The sequence below is a fragment of the Felis catus genome, chromosome D3 (genome assembly GCF_018350175.1).
Source record: "Felis catus isolate Fca126 chromosome D3, F.catus_Fca126_mat1.0, whole genome shotgun sequence".
In the NCBI taxonomy this organism is placed as follows: domain Eukaryota; kingdom Metazoa; phylum Chordata; class Mammalia; order Carnivora; family Felidae; genus Felis; species Felis catus.
Window position 1 is genome coordinate 27,713,614 of NC_058379.1, and position 15,818 is coordinate 27,729,431.

The 15,818-nt window shown below is 56.6% G+C and overlaps 2 protein-coding genes across 17 annotated transcripts in view; one reads left to right on the forward strand and one right to left on the reverse strand.

The window, feature by feature from the left end:
- TANGO2 (transport and golgi organization 2 homolog) overlaps positions 1-5,811 on the reverse strand; it is a 36,386-nt gene extending 30,575 nt beyond the window's left edge. For 2 of the 6 annotated variants that reach the window (XM_045041331.1, XM_045041330.1), the window contains exon 1: positions 5,338-5,361. Coding sequence is in view for 2 of the 6 variants with exons in the window: in XM_045041332.1 (XP_044897267.1) it covers positions 5,419-5,548 (130 nt within the window). In the remaining 4 variants the exon portion in view is untranslated. Of the gene's footprint in view, positions 1-5,325; positions 5,363-5,418; positions 5,725-5,758 lie in introns of those variants that run through there. The other 4 variants (XM_045041335.1, XM_045041332.1, XM_045041333.1 and 1 more) reach the window with 4 other exon arrangements.
- Positions 5,812-5,939: 128 nt separating this feature from the next.
- Positions 5,940-15,818, forward strand: part of ARVCF (ARVCF delta catenin family member) — a 60,538-nt gene continuing 50,659 nt past the window's right edge. For 5 of the 11 annotated variants that reach the window (XM_045042138.1, XM_045042135.1, XM_011287896.3 and 2 more), the window contains exon 1: positions 10,186-10,441. The gene's annotated coding sequence lies outside the window, so the exon portion shown is untranslated. Of the gene's footprint in view, positions 6,451-7,067; positions 7,107-10,184; positions 10,442-15,818 lie in introns of those variants that run through there. The other 6 variants (XM_045042137.1, XM_045042140.1, XR_006588305.1 and 3 more) reach the window with 3 other exon arrangements.

Sequence of the window (15,818 nt, forward strand, 5' to 3'; positions counted from 1 at the left end):
CCCAGCCCATCTGCTGATAAGGCTTTCGAGAGTTCTCTGCATGCTCCATTCTGCCTGCTCACCTGCTGCCTCTGAAACCTGCCTTCTCCAGCTGAGGCCTCCTTCTTCCTCCCCTGCCTCCCAGGAAAACCAACAGCACTATCCTAATGGCCAAGTTCAGCCAGGTAAACTCCCTCTTTCAGAAGAACCAGGCTCCTCAGTTGAGTCAAGCCCCAAACCTCACTCCACGTGGCATCTAACAAGAGCATGACAAAACAACTCAAGCAGGCAGGCAGATAGCCTGGCCAAAGATGGGCCAGGGCCACATGCCAAGAGATGTAGTGACGGCTGCAATGGCTCAGGTGAGGGCTATGTGGGGACAAGGTCTGGCACCTGGACTGACCAATGGTGAAGATCTATTTCCCTGGCCAGGGAGGGCAGGTCAGCAACCTCATGGAGGCTCACTGGGAGAGTAGGCAAGAGGGGCCTAGGGCCACATTGATAGGACCTCACTGTCACTGCCAGCCCAGACGGGGAAGGACCTGGCACGGGGATGGGACAGACCTCAGTACTGCTGGGTCGCCCATCTCCCTCTTATGTATTCCTGATGCCACACAGCCGCCAGCCCCACACTGCCTGGGGGCTAATGGGCATCACACACTGACTGTGCCAGCCACTCACCCCACACCGACCAGCATCCTCTCCTCCAGCGTTTGCACCAAGGCTTGCTCCCTTCCCTTCCTCCTGTCCCACCTGTCCTCCTACATCTGCTGCCCTCTCATCCATCCCCAGCCCAAGGCTCCATGCCCCCTGCAGCCACAACCAGCAGCTCCCATGGACCAGCGGAGTCTATGATTGTGGTCCCCACAGCCAGGTTACCCAGGAGCACACTCTCATCTGGAAAGTTTCCAAGCATACACATTCTACAAGAGCCCCATATCTGGTCAGCTATATGCTTCCAGATCTTTCTCAGCAAAGTATGGGTGTGCATTGTGGGGTTACCCTGACGTCCTGTCTTCCTGCTGACTGGCCGTGCAGACCTGTCCTCACCGAGGGGCAATAACCCCCAGCCTGCTAGCTGCTGCACAGCTTTCCCAGGGGACATGTGCCTTCACTCTACCTCTTGGCTCTGCCCGGTGTTTCGGTCCCATCAAGTTTCTACCCCCTGCAGAACGCCACAGGGGAGCCGTGTGCACATGCTCTGCAAATGGGTTGAAGAGGGTACAGAGACCCAGGAGGCAGAATGGCCAGTGAGAGGATGATGCTCTTAGGTGAGCCCAACTCCCTCCAAATATCCGGCACAGGTACCATCTGCTGTGCAAGGGGAGTGTCCTGACCAGCACCACAACCTGCCATGGCAGCCCTCCTCAGGGTGGCAGGAAACACCCTCACCATGGTTTCACTGGCAAATCCCAGGGGTTGTGCATCTTACAGCCACCTGCACGCCTTTGTCCACAAATCACCAATTTGGGTACAGGATCCTGGGCTTTTATTGCACAATCTGTAGTGAGGTACACGTGGTGTGGGCAGGCTCACAACCTGTCTGCTCCAGGAGCTGCAAATATTTTCTCCCTGTACTGCCCTGCCTCATAGCCTTGCCTGTGGCACTGCCTATCGGAAACAGTGTGTTACTTTACCACAAGTTTTCCCACTCCTACTACAGAGCAGCAACCCTCCCTGTCCCCAAGTTAGAGCCCGTTTCCCTGGGCTTCCTTGTATGGTTGTATTTTGGCTTAGTTCTCAGGTCAGCCTGTGGTCTGCTCTGGTGGGTGCTGTGCGGTACGGACCCCCTTGCCTCCCAGCTACTGGGCGTCCATCCGGTCCATGCTGGGCTTCCTACCTCAGCCATATCCAGACACCCAGTCCCAGGTCTCTGCAGGGCCCTGTCATTCATGAGGCCTCTCAGCTTTGGCACATGCTCTGGTATCTGTCTGGAGGACAAGTCTCCCTCTTGGCTAGTCACTGAATTTTCTAAAACTCTAACAAATTGTGCTGGGCCATGCCCCACCCCTGCTTACCACACCTGGCACTGTGCGTGTGCCAGTGTCCAGGAAGTGACACAAGCGAGCCCCATGGCAGACAGCACACTGCTCAGCACTTGTACAGAAACCAGAAATAAGCAAGACTCATCCATTAGGACAGAAGTCAGGGCAGGGCCACCTGGTCTGGGGGACAAGAGGGGACACAGGGGACATTGGGGTACTGGCATAGCTTCTTGACATGGATGCTAATGGTATGGCTGGGCCCACTGTACAACCCATGAAAGTGCTCATTTAAAGCATATGCACTCTTACAGGCAGGCTGGCGTGGGGAGGAATTCCGGAAAGGCTGAAGAACAGGCTGTTTGTTTATGAGAGACTGGGCAAGAGTGGACCCGGCCCTGGCTCAAACCCTTCAAAGCAGGACCCATTGCAGCTGAGCTGCTGTGAGTTCCGCATGACACACAACCCACCTGAGCAGAGAGCAAAGCCACACCTGACAACCGGGGTGCCAGAGGAGGGGAGCCTAAGCCCTCCGTGGGATCACTTTCCTTTGTCAATTAAAAAGGCCAACAGGGGGGCGCCTGGGTGGCTCAGTCGGTTGGGCGGCCGACTTCGGCTCAGGTCATGATCTCACAGTCCGTGAGTTCGAGCTCCGCGTCGGGCTCTGTGCTGATAGCTCGGAGCCTGGAGCCTGTTTCGGATTCTGTGTCTCCCTCTCTCTCTGACCCACCCCCGTTCATGCTCTGTCTCTCTCTGTCTCAAAAATAAATAAACGTTAAAAAAAAAATTAAAAAAAAAAAAAAAGGCCAACAGGCCTCTGGACGACATGCTAGGCCAGAATGCAGCAAAGGATGACAGGAATGCACATGAATGAATGGGAAGGTATTCTGGCCTCAACAGAGCCGAGGGGGCCTAGACACTCGGAAAACTGAGGCTTCCGATTCACATCACATCAGTCTCCTACCAGGCTGGCTGCACACGTTAAGGCTTTGCACAGAGGTTACCTGGACCCAAGAATCTGCAGCCCCATTTCACTCTGCCAAGCACTTTACACGTTTTGGGATAATTTTTAAGGCTAGACAGCCTGACTGTTTTTCTTTAGAGCATGCAGAGGACAGGGGCCCTCCGGCTTCACACGGCAGGGCTGAGGAGCCAGACACCTCATCCTCGCCCCATGCGGCCCAGGCTATCACTGTGGCAGCCCCCAGGGCCAGAGCTGGAAAGCATCCACTGCTCTTTTCGCATGATGCGTAATGTCTTCCCAGCAGCTGCCAGCAGAGGAGGTAAACACACATGGGAACACAGTGTTGCTGTTCTGGGGGCCTTGGCTGAGAAAGCCCTGACGTCTGTAAATATTCTGAGCAGCGGCCCACTGCAACATGCCCCCCCTCCCCCCCCTCCCCGCCACCAGCACGCCAGCCCAGCTCAGCTCAGCAACTGAGACTCTACAATTTATGCTTTGTCGTTCTGGTTGAGTGACATTTCACCGTGACAAATTTTCCACAAGGATACTCTCTCCTAAGATCTCCACAATGCTTAGGGAGCACTAATTCAACCCCATACCAAGTGTCACTGTCCCTGCATTTCAAAGGAGTGACACACATGAGGGGAACAATGAATATTACAGAAAGCCCTGGACACAGGACAGCCCCTGTACCTTAACCCTTCCTGGCTTCCCCACAAGCCAGGGGCCAGCCCAGCCTCACAGTGGCCCCACTGCCCCCATGCTTAATAAAGGACAAAGGAGTATTCCCACTAACCCCTCAAAAGATCAAAAGAGGGTGAAAGCAAGCACTTAAAATTAGTGTGGTCCTGAAATCTTTCACACATGTACCCTGAGTGTCAGTAGCCATCAAGAGATGGTGGACGGCTCTTTTTACTTTTAAGTGTATATATATCATTTTTGCAAATCTAAAAAAGAAAAGTTGAGAGAGATTAAAAAAAAAAAAAAAAAAAGGCTGCACTGATAACCTGGAAAGGCAACTCAGTGTCCTGAGGCAACCTTGTTTTCATGGAACCCATCACCCAACCCCCATGGTCTGGACCAACAGATTCCATGGTGCTGCCCTCACGAACAGACATGTCACCAAAGGATGGACTCAGTTCTCACACATCTGGTGTGTCAACGACAAGTGTGGCACCACTTCTAAAAGCCCTTCCAGCCTCTCTGCCATAGGCCATTTAACTCCAGACATACTCTGGAGGCCCCTCACTTCTCCACAGAAATCCTCAGAATTAGCAGGCTGAGAAATAGCCTCCATGGGCAGGCACCAAGGATGCCTTCAGAGAGCTCGCCCTCTGGTGCAGAAACCAGACACAAGAACGAGACCCCAAGACACTGCACAATTACATCCACAGTGAAACATAACTAAAAGCCCACAAAATGAGGTCACAAAAGAAGCATAGAGCAGTAACACAGCTCAGGGACTGGGCAGCCAGGGCAGAGCTGATGGCCAGTTTCCTTCATTCAGGGAAGGCTGTTGTCACCACATATCCAAGCAGGCAGTGGCAGCAACCCAGTCAGAGTGGCCTGCAGTCTGTGGACACACCAGTATCACGAAGCCACAGGAATGGGGCTAATGATCAAAGGCCAGATAAGGGGGGGGGGGCACCAGGGTAGCCCACCCACCACAAGGGAGCACTATGATCCTGGAGAGGAGGGGACAGAGGCTCTACTGTGTCCTCCTGCCTCCAGGCCACCAGACAGGTCACCCAAAGCAGGTAGGATCCTGAGACAGTGGCCCAGGTGGAACAGAGGCACTGGAACCTGGCCCTGGCTCTGCATGACCTTGGAAACACCATCTGCCCCTCAGCCTGAGTTTTCTTCGCTGTGGACAGCATCCAATCAATGAAGATTTGCCCAAAAAAGTTGCCCAGAGGATTAACAAGCAAGTTTGAGAAAGCATTCCAAAGTGCTACCAGCTGTAGGCACCCCTTATAGCTGTCATGACATCACATCTGCCTGTGTCATGACATCACATCTGCCTCACGGAAGAAAGCTCTGAGCCTAAACAGCAGCAGCAAAACAGCAGTCAGCAGGTCAGGAGCAGGACGCCAGGCCAGGCCTGAGCCCAGCATGTGATATCCCTGCTGGAGGAAAAGGGCTGAGGCTCAGGGATTGGTCCAAGGGCAGAAGACTCTGTCTAAAGCTGTGGCCCAGGGGTAGGCCATGAAGCACCTGACACGCTGCAGTCAGGGAAGGGGGTCTGAAAGCCCAGCACCAGGGCTAGCCCCTGCCCTGGGTGCAGCCCTGCCCAGCCCCACCCCCGAAGCCCTGGGAGATGGTCTGACCAACTCCTCCACCCCAGAAAAGGCGTGTCCAAGCGCAGGGATGACCCAGCACTTGCTGCCTACTCAGACATACATCAGCTGTCACCTGGCTGCCCCGCAGCAGGCCACATGGAGGTGGCACCGTGACTCAGGGCTTCAGAGCTGTCTGAGGGCGTAGCCCACCCACCCTGCAGCGACCACGCAGCTCCCAGCCCAGCCAGTCTCTGCTTCCCTGCGGCGAGACCAGCCCTGCCTTGCCAGTGGACCCGGCTTCCCGTTCTGGCGGGGATCACTAGAAACGCCTTCCAGTAACGCATGGGGCGCTTCCTCCGGCTCGGTTTAGTCTCTCAGGACCCGGCGTTGGATTTCCATTCCACGCCTCGGGAAGGGGAAACAGGCAGGGCGGGGAGGTGAGGCCCCGCCCCTCTCCTCCCTACCGGCGCCCCCGGAGCCCCGCGCCCCCGATCCCGGGCCGGCCCTGCAAGGGAGCGGAGTCCGCAGGCCCGGGCCGCCAGCCACGCACTCACCGCCTCCGCCGCCACAGACTTCCGGGTGCCGCGCCCGCGCGCCGCCGCCGCCGCTGCCCAGGCCCCGCCCCCCCGCCCTCTGAGCGCCCGCCATTGGGCTGCGCCGTTAGGGGCGGGGCGACATACCGCGAGCCGGACCACCGTTGGCTGCGCGCGCTGTCGTTCGGGGTCTGCAGCCCTCCCGGCGCCCCGCCCCCAGGTCTGCGCCAAGCCTCCGGGCTGAGTGGGCGTGTGGTGGCCTCCGGGCCTCCGCGGCTTTCCCAGCCTTCCGGGCGCCCCAGCTTGGAGGACGCCCTCAGGAGGTCGCGCCACTTGCAGCGGCCCGAGAGCATGCCTTCGAGGGCCCATTAGGGACGCGGCCTGAGCTCCAGGGGCTGTAGGTCACCTACCTACCTGGCGGCCTTCGCTGGAAGCTATAGGAGGATGCCCACTTCCGGATCCACCCCTCAGGCGGGTTCGTGGCTCTGGACCTGGCCACCCCTCCCTTTTCTTTATGGCCCTCAGTTTTGTCCAGCCTCTGCCACTCTGGCCTTTGGCCTCCCTCCCTACTGCAATCCCTTCCACACTCAGGACAAACCCTGGACCAGGCTCTCCAGACCCACCCAGCCACTGTGGTATCTGAGCCCACCCGGAGGCCGATCTACAGGTCCAGGCCCCAGGATGAAGAGTTGGCCCACCCTGAGCTGTAATGGGTGAGCAAGTGAGCAAGAGGTGGGAAGGGGCACTGACTGGGGGCCCTCCCAACAGGACAGAGGCATTCACTGGACTCTCTGCCTTCTTTGACCTCTGGGCTGTGTCTGGAGCCTGAGTGCGGGGCGGGGGGAGTGGAGAGTGAGAGGCCCAGGGACCAGGGCCTACTCCAAAGTGGGCGCTCAGCAAACTATGACAAGGATGACAGTTACATTAAGGATAATAATGGACACCTGGCTGGCTCAGTCAGTGGAGCATGCAACACTTGACCTCGGGATTGTACCTTTGAGCCCCATGATGGGTGTAAAGATTACTAAATAAAATCTTTCGGGCACCTGGGTGGCTCAGTCAGTTGAGCGTCAGACTCTTGATTTTGGCTCAGGTCATGACCTCACAGTTTCATGAGTTCGAGCTCAGCCTAGGGCTCTGCACTGACAGAGCCGAGCCTGCTTGGGATTCTCACTCTCTCTCTGCCCCTGCCCCACTCATGCTGTCTCTGTTTCTCTCAAAATAAGCAAACTTTAAAAAAATAAAGTAAAATCTTTTTTTAAAAAAAGGATAATAACAATGTGCTACACCAGGGTCTCAATCCACAGCTGTCATTCCCCCTTTTTTACAGATGTAAACACTGAAGATCGGTGCAGTTACCTCACTTAAGGTAAAAAAAAAAAAAAAAAAAAAAAAGATGGCAAGTGTCATTGGCTGGATTAGCTTCCCAGTCCTGTGTGAAGACCTACTGTACTGATCTTGACTCAGAGCACTGATGCCCTGTGGAAAACTGGGGTTTAGAGAAGGAAAGGGCCTGGCTGGTGATCAGCAAAAGCAAGAATTGAACCCAAACCTGTCTGACACACCGAAAGGCCCATTCCAGCCCAACTCTCTGGCCATCTTTTCTGTGTTCCTCCTGGAACCCAACAGAAGCCCTTTACAGCCCTTTACTGAGGACTCCAGACGTCCAAAGACTCATGGCCAGCAGGCAGCAAACCCAGCGTGATGCATGGTCCTCCTTCCCACCATCCAGCAGGAGAATCCTTCTGGCTGGTGCCAGTGATTTCCCTCAAGGCAGCCAGACCTCGCAGCCCACCCAAGAGATGGTAGTGTTAGACAAGCAAGACTTGGGGCTTAGGCACGTGTGACCATGCCCGGGGAGACAGGGCAGCAGCTGCAGACCGGTCTTTCCTAAACACTGGACCACATACCTCAGAGGAGTGGGACACAGAATGGTCCCTTCCCATTGCCAGAAAAAGGGGATGTGGTCATGCATGGGTTGTACAGAGGTTCAAATCCTGGTCTGCCACGGAAGCATATGGCTCTGGGCCAGCCCCACCTCCAGCTACACTCTCCCCATCTAGATGGAGCTATGGCAGGCACTGTGATATTCTTTGTCACCACTGACTCCAGTCTGGACAACATTTGGTGCCAGGGAGCAGATAAGACCAGATAAGATGGGTTGGGGTTGGAAGCTGAACCCTGGGGTCTCAGGACTGGAAAGAGTTCACTGCCACCCCACCTCAGGTGACACACATCCTTAGATGGGGAGCTCACTACCTTGTTTGATCACCCTTTCAGTCTCTGAACATTTGTCACTGTTGAGAAGTTCTTCCTGACCTCCAGCTGAAACCTTTTTCCTTCTATAGCTTTCCTCACATGTCCCAGGGATGTCCCTAAGCAGATGCCCACCAGCTGGGTGGAAGGGTTGGGAGAGAGGGAGGAGACTGGGTTACTGGTCCCTGTGGCAGTGGTCAAGCACTTGGGGCTATCTATCCTGCTTTTGGACTGTTACTGACCCCTACTTCCAGCCTGGGTCATGGTGGGCCCACTGCCAGAGAGTAGCCTTGAGTCCTCTTGGCACTGACACTGTCTACTCTGCTCCCCTGTATATGGCTGGTAATCCAGCTTGGGGTACAGAATCCTGCCTGGAGTGGGAGGCAGGGAGGCAGTCCTCACTTAGGCCAGTTTTGGAGCAGAATTCTCCCCTTTGCTCTCTCAAAGGCCTGTCCAGCCCCTCCTGCCACCATCAGCAAGTGTGTGGGAAAGGGATGGTGCTGGACTACAAGCTCACTATGAGAATAGAGCTCCAGGAGGACCAGGGTCCAATGCCCCTGGGGAGATTTGTAGGACAGCTGGACTAATGAAATCCACTCCTAATGGAAGGAAGAGAACCCCCAAGCCCACAAAGCAGCTGGGTCAGAATGTCATCAGTGGTGCAGCTCCATAAGATAAGAGCTACCTTGCTCTTAGGGCCCCCTGTGTTCCAGAGAAGGACACTTCATTCTACCTGCTCAGAGCCACAAGTAACATCAGTATGCTAGAGTGTCAAATGTCTCTCACCTCAAGCGTCAACTTTAATTGATTGGTTGTGGCTGCTGGGCTCTAAAAGGCTGTTAGGGTGGATTTACTGTGTGTGCCAGGTACCACAGGAGGGACCCAATGTTGGTACCAGTGGTGAGTTCTGGCCCTACATCACTTCACTTTCTTTCTTCTGATCAAGCAACTATTGGGTGAACACTCTGGCTTCCTGATGTGGGTGGATAAGACATACATGTCTGGTCTCCCCATTAGCACTGTCATGGGCCTGTGACTCCCTGGGTGTCCACTTCCCTGGGTGGACGTGGGGAATATGGTGGGCTGAAAATCTGGTGATTTCCAGGTGTGACCAGGGCTGGAAAGGCTTAGAACTAAGCATGCACCAGAGTCACTGGCCAAGGGGCCATATCATGAACTCCCTGAAATAATCCCAATGGGCAGCAACCCCATTGGTTCCTCCTCACACCATAAAGTTAAGAGGAGCTGGCCAAGGATGATGGTCCCATTTGTTGTTATATGTGTGCCTCGTGTCACTGCAGGGAACAGGTGGCTGCTCTCTATCTGGCAGAAAAAAATGCACCTTGTGCTAAACTCTACTCAGGTGGCTGTACCCCACAGTGTTCCTCCAAGACCCCAAGTAGGGTGGAGAAAATGGGACACCAGGAAGTGTTTGGGGGGGGGGGTATAACTCCTCCCCACCCCCAGGGCCTGAGCTGTGATTGATGGAGGAGGTTAGGGAGGGCACTCCTGTGGCAGTCCTGCAGGGTGGGCTGAGTCAAAGTGTCCGTAGATTCAGACCTGGTGGAGAAAAACCTCTGGTTCACCGAAAGGCCCTTTCTGCCTCAGAAACACGGCTTCCATCCTGCCTCGCTGAGCCAAGTTCAGACCCGTATCTCTGCTCTGAGAACCCATAGGCCCTAGAGTGTGACGGACTAGATTTGAGCCAGGTGACCTAAAGCAAGTGAGAACCTTTCTGAGCTTCAATTTCCCATCTGTAAAATGGGAAGTCAGTGGAACTCTCTCGCGCGCGGCTTGCGTAAAGAATACCATCAGATATTGAGAGGAGGGCGCGGCGCGCTGCTCCCGGCGAACAGCAGGGGCCGGAGAAAGGACCCTAGCGAACTAGGGACGGTTCCGGCGAGACTGGAAACCGAGAAAGGAGCACAGGGTCTGCCAATCCCCGCTCGGGGCGGACGGCACGGGGACATCCTGGAAGGCGGCCGAGAGTGGGCGGCCCCGAGGATCCGGCGGCCGCCGCAGCGGTCCCGGCAGGTGCCCGGGCCTCGGCCCCTCCACGAAGGGGCCGGTCGTGGCCGGGACGGACACCCCGGGAGCCCAATGGCAAGCCGGCGTCTCCCAGCGCCCGTCCAATTGACGCCGGTTGCCGGGCCGCGCTGGGTCTCCCGACCAATCGGAAAATTCGCGTTCGGAGGGGGCGGGGCGGAGGGTCGCGTCGCTGGCCAGACCCGCTTTGCGCACGGGCCGCGCGAGGGGTGGGAAGGGCTGGCCCTGGGGCTGCACGCTGGGCCCAGGAGGGGTCCGCCCCTGCACCCGTCCAAGTTGAGCCCCCGCGGACCGCTAACCGCGCCTCGCCCTGGGGACGCCGCGCCCCGTGCGGCGAGAGACCTGGGGACGCCCGTCTGGGGGCGGGGGCCACGCTGCGGGGCCGCCCACGCCGCGCTCCAGGTAGGCTCGGGCCGGGGGGGCGGGGTCCGGAGGTCGGGGCCCGGATTGGGACGAGGCCAGAGGTCCGGGACGGGTTCGCAACTGCGGTCTAGCAGAGGCTGGGTCGAGATGGGGTCCTGAACCGGGAATCGACGTCTGGCCGGGTGTAGCTGCCGGGGTAGAAGCCGGGCCCCGCCCCACCTGCACCTTGCCGGCGCTGCGGTGCGCGAGACCCTGAACTACGGGGGCGGGTCCCTTTGTGCGCGGTCTCGGGGCCCTGCCGACTGGGCCAGGGCATCCCGCACCGCGCGTCCCCGTGGAGACTCGGCCGGAACCCGCAGCCTTTACTGCCCTGCGCGACGCCGGGTGCCTTGCGGCTGGGGTCCCGTAGCCACGGAAACTTTCCAGCGGTCAGAGGGACGGCGGGGCCGGAGGAACTTTCCCGGGGCGGCGCGCCACCGGAACGCGCGAGGGCACGGCGGGGCCAAGGGGATGTCCCCGCTCCTGGTGCTCCCGCCGCCTAGAGGACGAGGGAGGGGATGCCACCCGGGGTTCCTGCCTGGTGCCCTGAACGGGGGCCGCCCCGACCGGGGATCCCCAGTTCCTGACACCCCTGAGTCCCCTCTGTGGGATACCGGGCCCGTGGCAGAGGTGCGTCCTTCCCACTTGGGGTGGTACTCAGGCTAGGTTTGCCGAGGTGTTCCCCCAGGGAAGGCAGCCTGATATCCCGAGCCTTACCATTTTAATCTTTAATTAAACGTTGGGTACTTACAACGTGTCACCGTTTCTAACCTATGCGTAGCGTTATCACTGAAAACATTGCTCAGGGACTTTGTTTTCACTTTAGACCCAATCATGTTTAGAAACATGGAAAAGTATCACCCCAACAGGGTTTCATCCTTTGGGCTAGGCTCTTCATGTAACCTCAGGTGATCACCCGCCTCTCACACCCCTTCCTGCTGTCACCTGCATCACTGTGCAGGGCACACACCAAGTCAGGATTTGTAAGCCCAGGGGCTTGGGCAACTAACTAAGGCTTAGAGGGCAATCTCCTCCCATGAAGACATGCAGCAAAGGTAGACTGACAGCCTCCATCCCCTCCCTCTGCCCCGACCACTAGAGATGTGGGCCACCACCAGAGGTCTGCTGGTCCAGAGCAAGTCCTGCCTGTCCTGTGCTCACTGTATCTCTGGACTTGGGACAGTTCTGGACACAGGAGACAGTCAGAGCCTCTAGGCAGTATACTGGGCCCATGGTCAGTAGTTCCTGAGCAGGTGATCCAGTCCTTGAGTCTTGCCATAGCAAGTGGGGCTGTGAATCAAGAATGCATGCTTTCTGGGGCACCTGGGTGGCTCAGTCAGCTAGGCGTCAGACTTTGGCTCAGGTCATGGTCTCATTGCTCATGGGTTCGAGCCCTGCGTCGGGCTCTCTGCTGACAGCTCAGAGCCTGGAGCATGCTTCAGATTCTGTGTCTCCCCTTCTCTCTGCCCCTCCCATGCCCATGCTCTGTCTCTCTCTGTCTCCCAATAATGAATAAATGTTAAAAAAAAAAAAAAAGAATGCATGCTTTCCCCCAGCCTTGCCCTGTCCCACCCACAGTGCCATGTCTGTCCCCTGCTCCCTCAAGTCTATGGTCCATTAGCACCCAGCACGGGGTTGGGCACAGAGCACTCACTATGCTCAGGTGTCTGGTGCTGGCCTAGGAAGGTCACAGCCAAGCCAGCCCTGCCCTGATCTTCTTTATAGTCTTTTCTACAGACGCAAATACTTGCTGACCAAGACCTTCCCAGATGAACTGGGCCAGTCCTCAGTCCTGCTAAGTTAGCCCCCCACCATGCCATATTGGGGTTGCATGGCACCCCCCCCCCAGAGGTGGCCCCTCAGGTCTCTTCCCAGTTCCAGGGGTCTCTGCATCTCTGAGGCTCTGTAAAGGCAGGACTGTACTTCCATCCCTATTTATGCTGCATAAGGATTCAAGATAGATATACTGCACTCTCTTCTCCCCAGGGGCCAGGCCTGAGGGGCATGAGCAGTAGGATCCTGCACCTTCCAGAGGAGCCAAGAGTTACACACAGCTGGGAAGCAAGGACACTAGGCATGCTAGAGCTCTAGCCAGCCCCTAGCATCTGCCCTGTGACCTGGCCTAGCCTCAGCAGTGGGAGGGAGTGGGGGTCAAGCTTGTCTTGGAGGCAAGCCCTGAGGACTGCCAGGGGGGCCAAAAGGGGTTCTGGGAACTTCTCAGTGGCGGCTCAAGTCAGGGGAAGGCATCTGTTTTATTGACATCAGCCTCCATCAAGACCATGATGCTGTTTTTGGGCTGCTCAGCAGAAGACCCAGAATCAGGGAATAAACAGAGGGAACATGGGGTCAGGGATCCCATATTGGGCTTTCCTGACTGGGACAGCTGCACATCTCAGCTTATTTCACAGGTCAGGCCCTGAGCTGATGGACACCTATTTCATTCATCCACATCTTTCCCTCCTCCTTTCCCCTACTGTGTGTCAGGCACAGGCCCTTCCCACTGCTTCAGTGGATCCTGAAGAGCCAACAGCCTCTAGCAAAGCCACAACTAGCTGAATACGGCCACCAGAGGGCACCAGGGACCACCATGGCAGGCAAGACTGGCTCCACCCAGCCTCCCTCTGTGCTGGGACCCCTCCCTGAGGCACCTGGTAGGGCCAGAGCTCTGCTTTCTCCAGTCTGCCTGTCCAGGATACAAGCTGGAGAGGAGCAAGGATCCCTGAGGTGAGGCCCCTCAGTAACCACCAGAGCCCCCCATCACCTTTGGTGCAGGCAAGAGGAGATGCAGGGACTGAATGGGGCTTGGGCAAGGACAACGAAAGGCCCTGAGTGAGGCCTTCTTCAGGCCTGTGCCCCAAGGGCCTCCTTAGCTGACCCTGCCACCACCCAGGTGAGGATTCTGAGCCAGCCAGTCAGGATGAGGCTGCACTTCTTCTGTTCATTTGTGAAAGAAGGTGCAACAGAAGTGGGTGCCTTTTCACATTGTATCCAAAGTGGCCAGGGGCCTGGAAGAGCACATTGGGATTTCTTATGGTGGAGGAGGGCATGAGGCTTGAGTGCAGAGCAGGTTCCTAGGCAGACCTGCCTGACCCCCCACGCGGGTTCCTCAGCACCTGCCACAGCCCTGAGTTGCCTGCCCCACCCACCCAGCCTGGGCCCTGTCTCTCCTCTGGATTCCATTTGTGCTCATGGAGCTGCCTCATGCTACGGACACACGACAAGTCCATGGCTTTGCAGGACTGGCTGCTTGGCAGCCCCTTGTGTCCTGGGCTCTTGCCCCCACCTGAGATGCAGCAGACCTTCCCAAGACTGGGGGCAGACTGGACAGATTTCTGGGGCACCCAGTGTGAGGAGGCCCATGGCAAAAGGAGGCCCAGGTTACTATAGGCAGATGGAACTGCTCCATTTCTCAGGACCCTCCCCATTTGAGGATGGAGCCCGATAAGGGGCAGGTTTGGTGGCCCCCTCAGCCCCCAGGCTCCCTTATTCAGGTGTCCTTGGCCAGATGAGTGACCCCAAAGCCTGCAAGTCAGCCCTGAGAGGGCTCAAGAAAGGATTCTCAAGACAGGTACCCCCTGCGCTCTCATCACAAATCCCATCACTGATTCTATTTTCATATGTCACATATGTCCACTCCCTCAGGGCTCTGCCCTGCCCCCACCTATGTAGTGTCCTGTGACAGGGGCACCCCAGGGACCTGGGGCCTTCCAAAGCTGCCACCACTCTACATCCTCCAGACCCTCCCATTCCCCCTACCCTCCTGCAGGAAACCTTTAGTGCCCTCTCCCCAACAGCAGCCCTGCAAATGCCCTCCCCTACCCCCCACTGGTGTCTAATACTGGCTCTCCTCTGTATTTATGGAGCTCTGAGCCTGGCCAGAGCCCCACAGGAGGGAACATGCTCTTCTTGTAGCCAAATATCCCCCGCTGATGTGGGGGTGCAGGGAGTAGGAAGACCTGAGTTCAAATCCTGGACCGAGTTTCCCCATCTGTAAAATGGGGTGTTGGGCCAATCCAGGGCACTTGGCAACAGTAAGATGAGGCATAAAAATTAAAAAAAAAAAAAAAGAGTAAGATGAGGCACTTGGCAGCACCTCGTGAAGCTTTGCACAAGGCCAGCACTGAACAAGAGGCCAGGCCGGCAGTTATCAGGACTAGGGAAGGCATGTGGTGCTCTGTGGGACAAAACCTATATAAACATTTAAACCAAAAGCAGAAGTGTCCCAGAAATGTCACACTCCAAGCAAAGCTGCTCCCTGAGCCTCGGACCTCAGGGTAGGAACAGTAGCTCCTCTGCTGCAGGCAGGGCGGATGCAGCAGGGGGGCAGGCTCCCTCCCAGATTGCCCTTCCAGGCACACACAAGAGTGAGTGTGCACAGATACAGGCGTACGTGCAAACATGCCTGGCTCCCTGGCTCAGGCCACCGTTCTTCCTGCCTCTGAACCGATGCATCCTGTTCCTCCATTGATCCCACTGTGACTCAGAACCCCTCCTCATGATGAAGGGGCTACTGTGAGGCAGGGACACCCACTCGCAGGGCCCCCAAATAGGCCATGTCCACAAGAGGAAATTAGAGGCTCGGAACAATCTGGAAAACACTGTAGAGCCCAGGGGAGAGAGCTTCTATCACCCCTGACCCCCCCAGGGATGACTTTCTCAGACCTCCGCTCCTCTCTGTGCCACCCTGGTTTTGGTTTTTGGTTTTTGTTTTAAAGATTTGGGTTTTGTTTTAAAACCCTACAATCAGCGTAGGGCTCAAACTTAGCAACCCCAAGATTCAGAGTTGCATGCTCTACCAACTGAGCCAGCCAGGTGCCCCTCCACCCTGTTTTTTCATTTTTATAACACACTCTCTGGCATCGTCCCCAGGCCTAGATAAAATGACAGGGAATGTGTCTCCTGAGTCATGAGCTGAGACAGGAAGCCCACGGGGCTACAGCTCCTGCATGTGAGGTACTCCTAGCTATAGCTCTGGCCCCTGGGTCCTGGGATCTTGAAGTTAGGCTGCCTTTCTCACAGGGACATGAGTTCTGGGCTGGCCCCAAGGAGCATCAGGAGAGGCAGGTGGCCTGCTACACAGGGCAGGAGTGGGGTCCAGGTGGGGAGAGCAGGACTAGGCGGGTGTTGGGTTCGACTCGGTAGGGCCAGTGAGATCCTGGTGCAGAAGTTCTCCTTGCTGTGCTGTTTATCACAACAAGACACACCCAGCTTTCTGGAATGGGGAAGACGTTATTATCATTCTAGAGCTGAACAATCAGTGTTGAAGGAGCTAGTCAACAGCATTAGAAATATTTACAAGGGACCGTGGTAGCGGTAATCCAGGTGAGTGGGGATAAGAGAATGTGCATGAACGTGTGGGTACACATCAGGAGCGCCA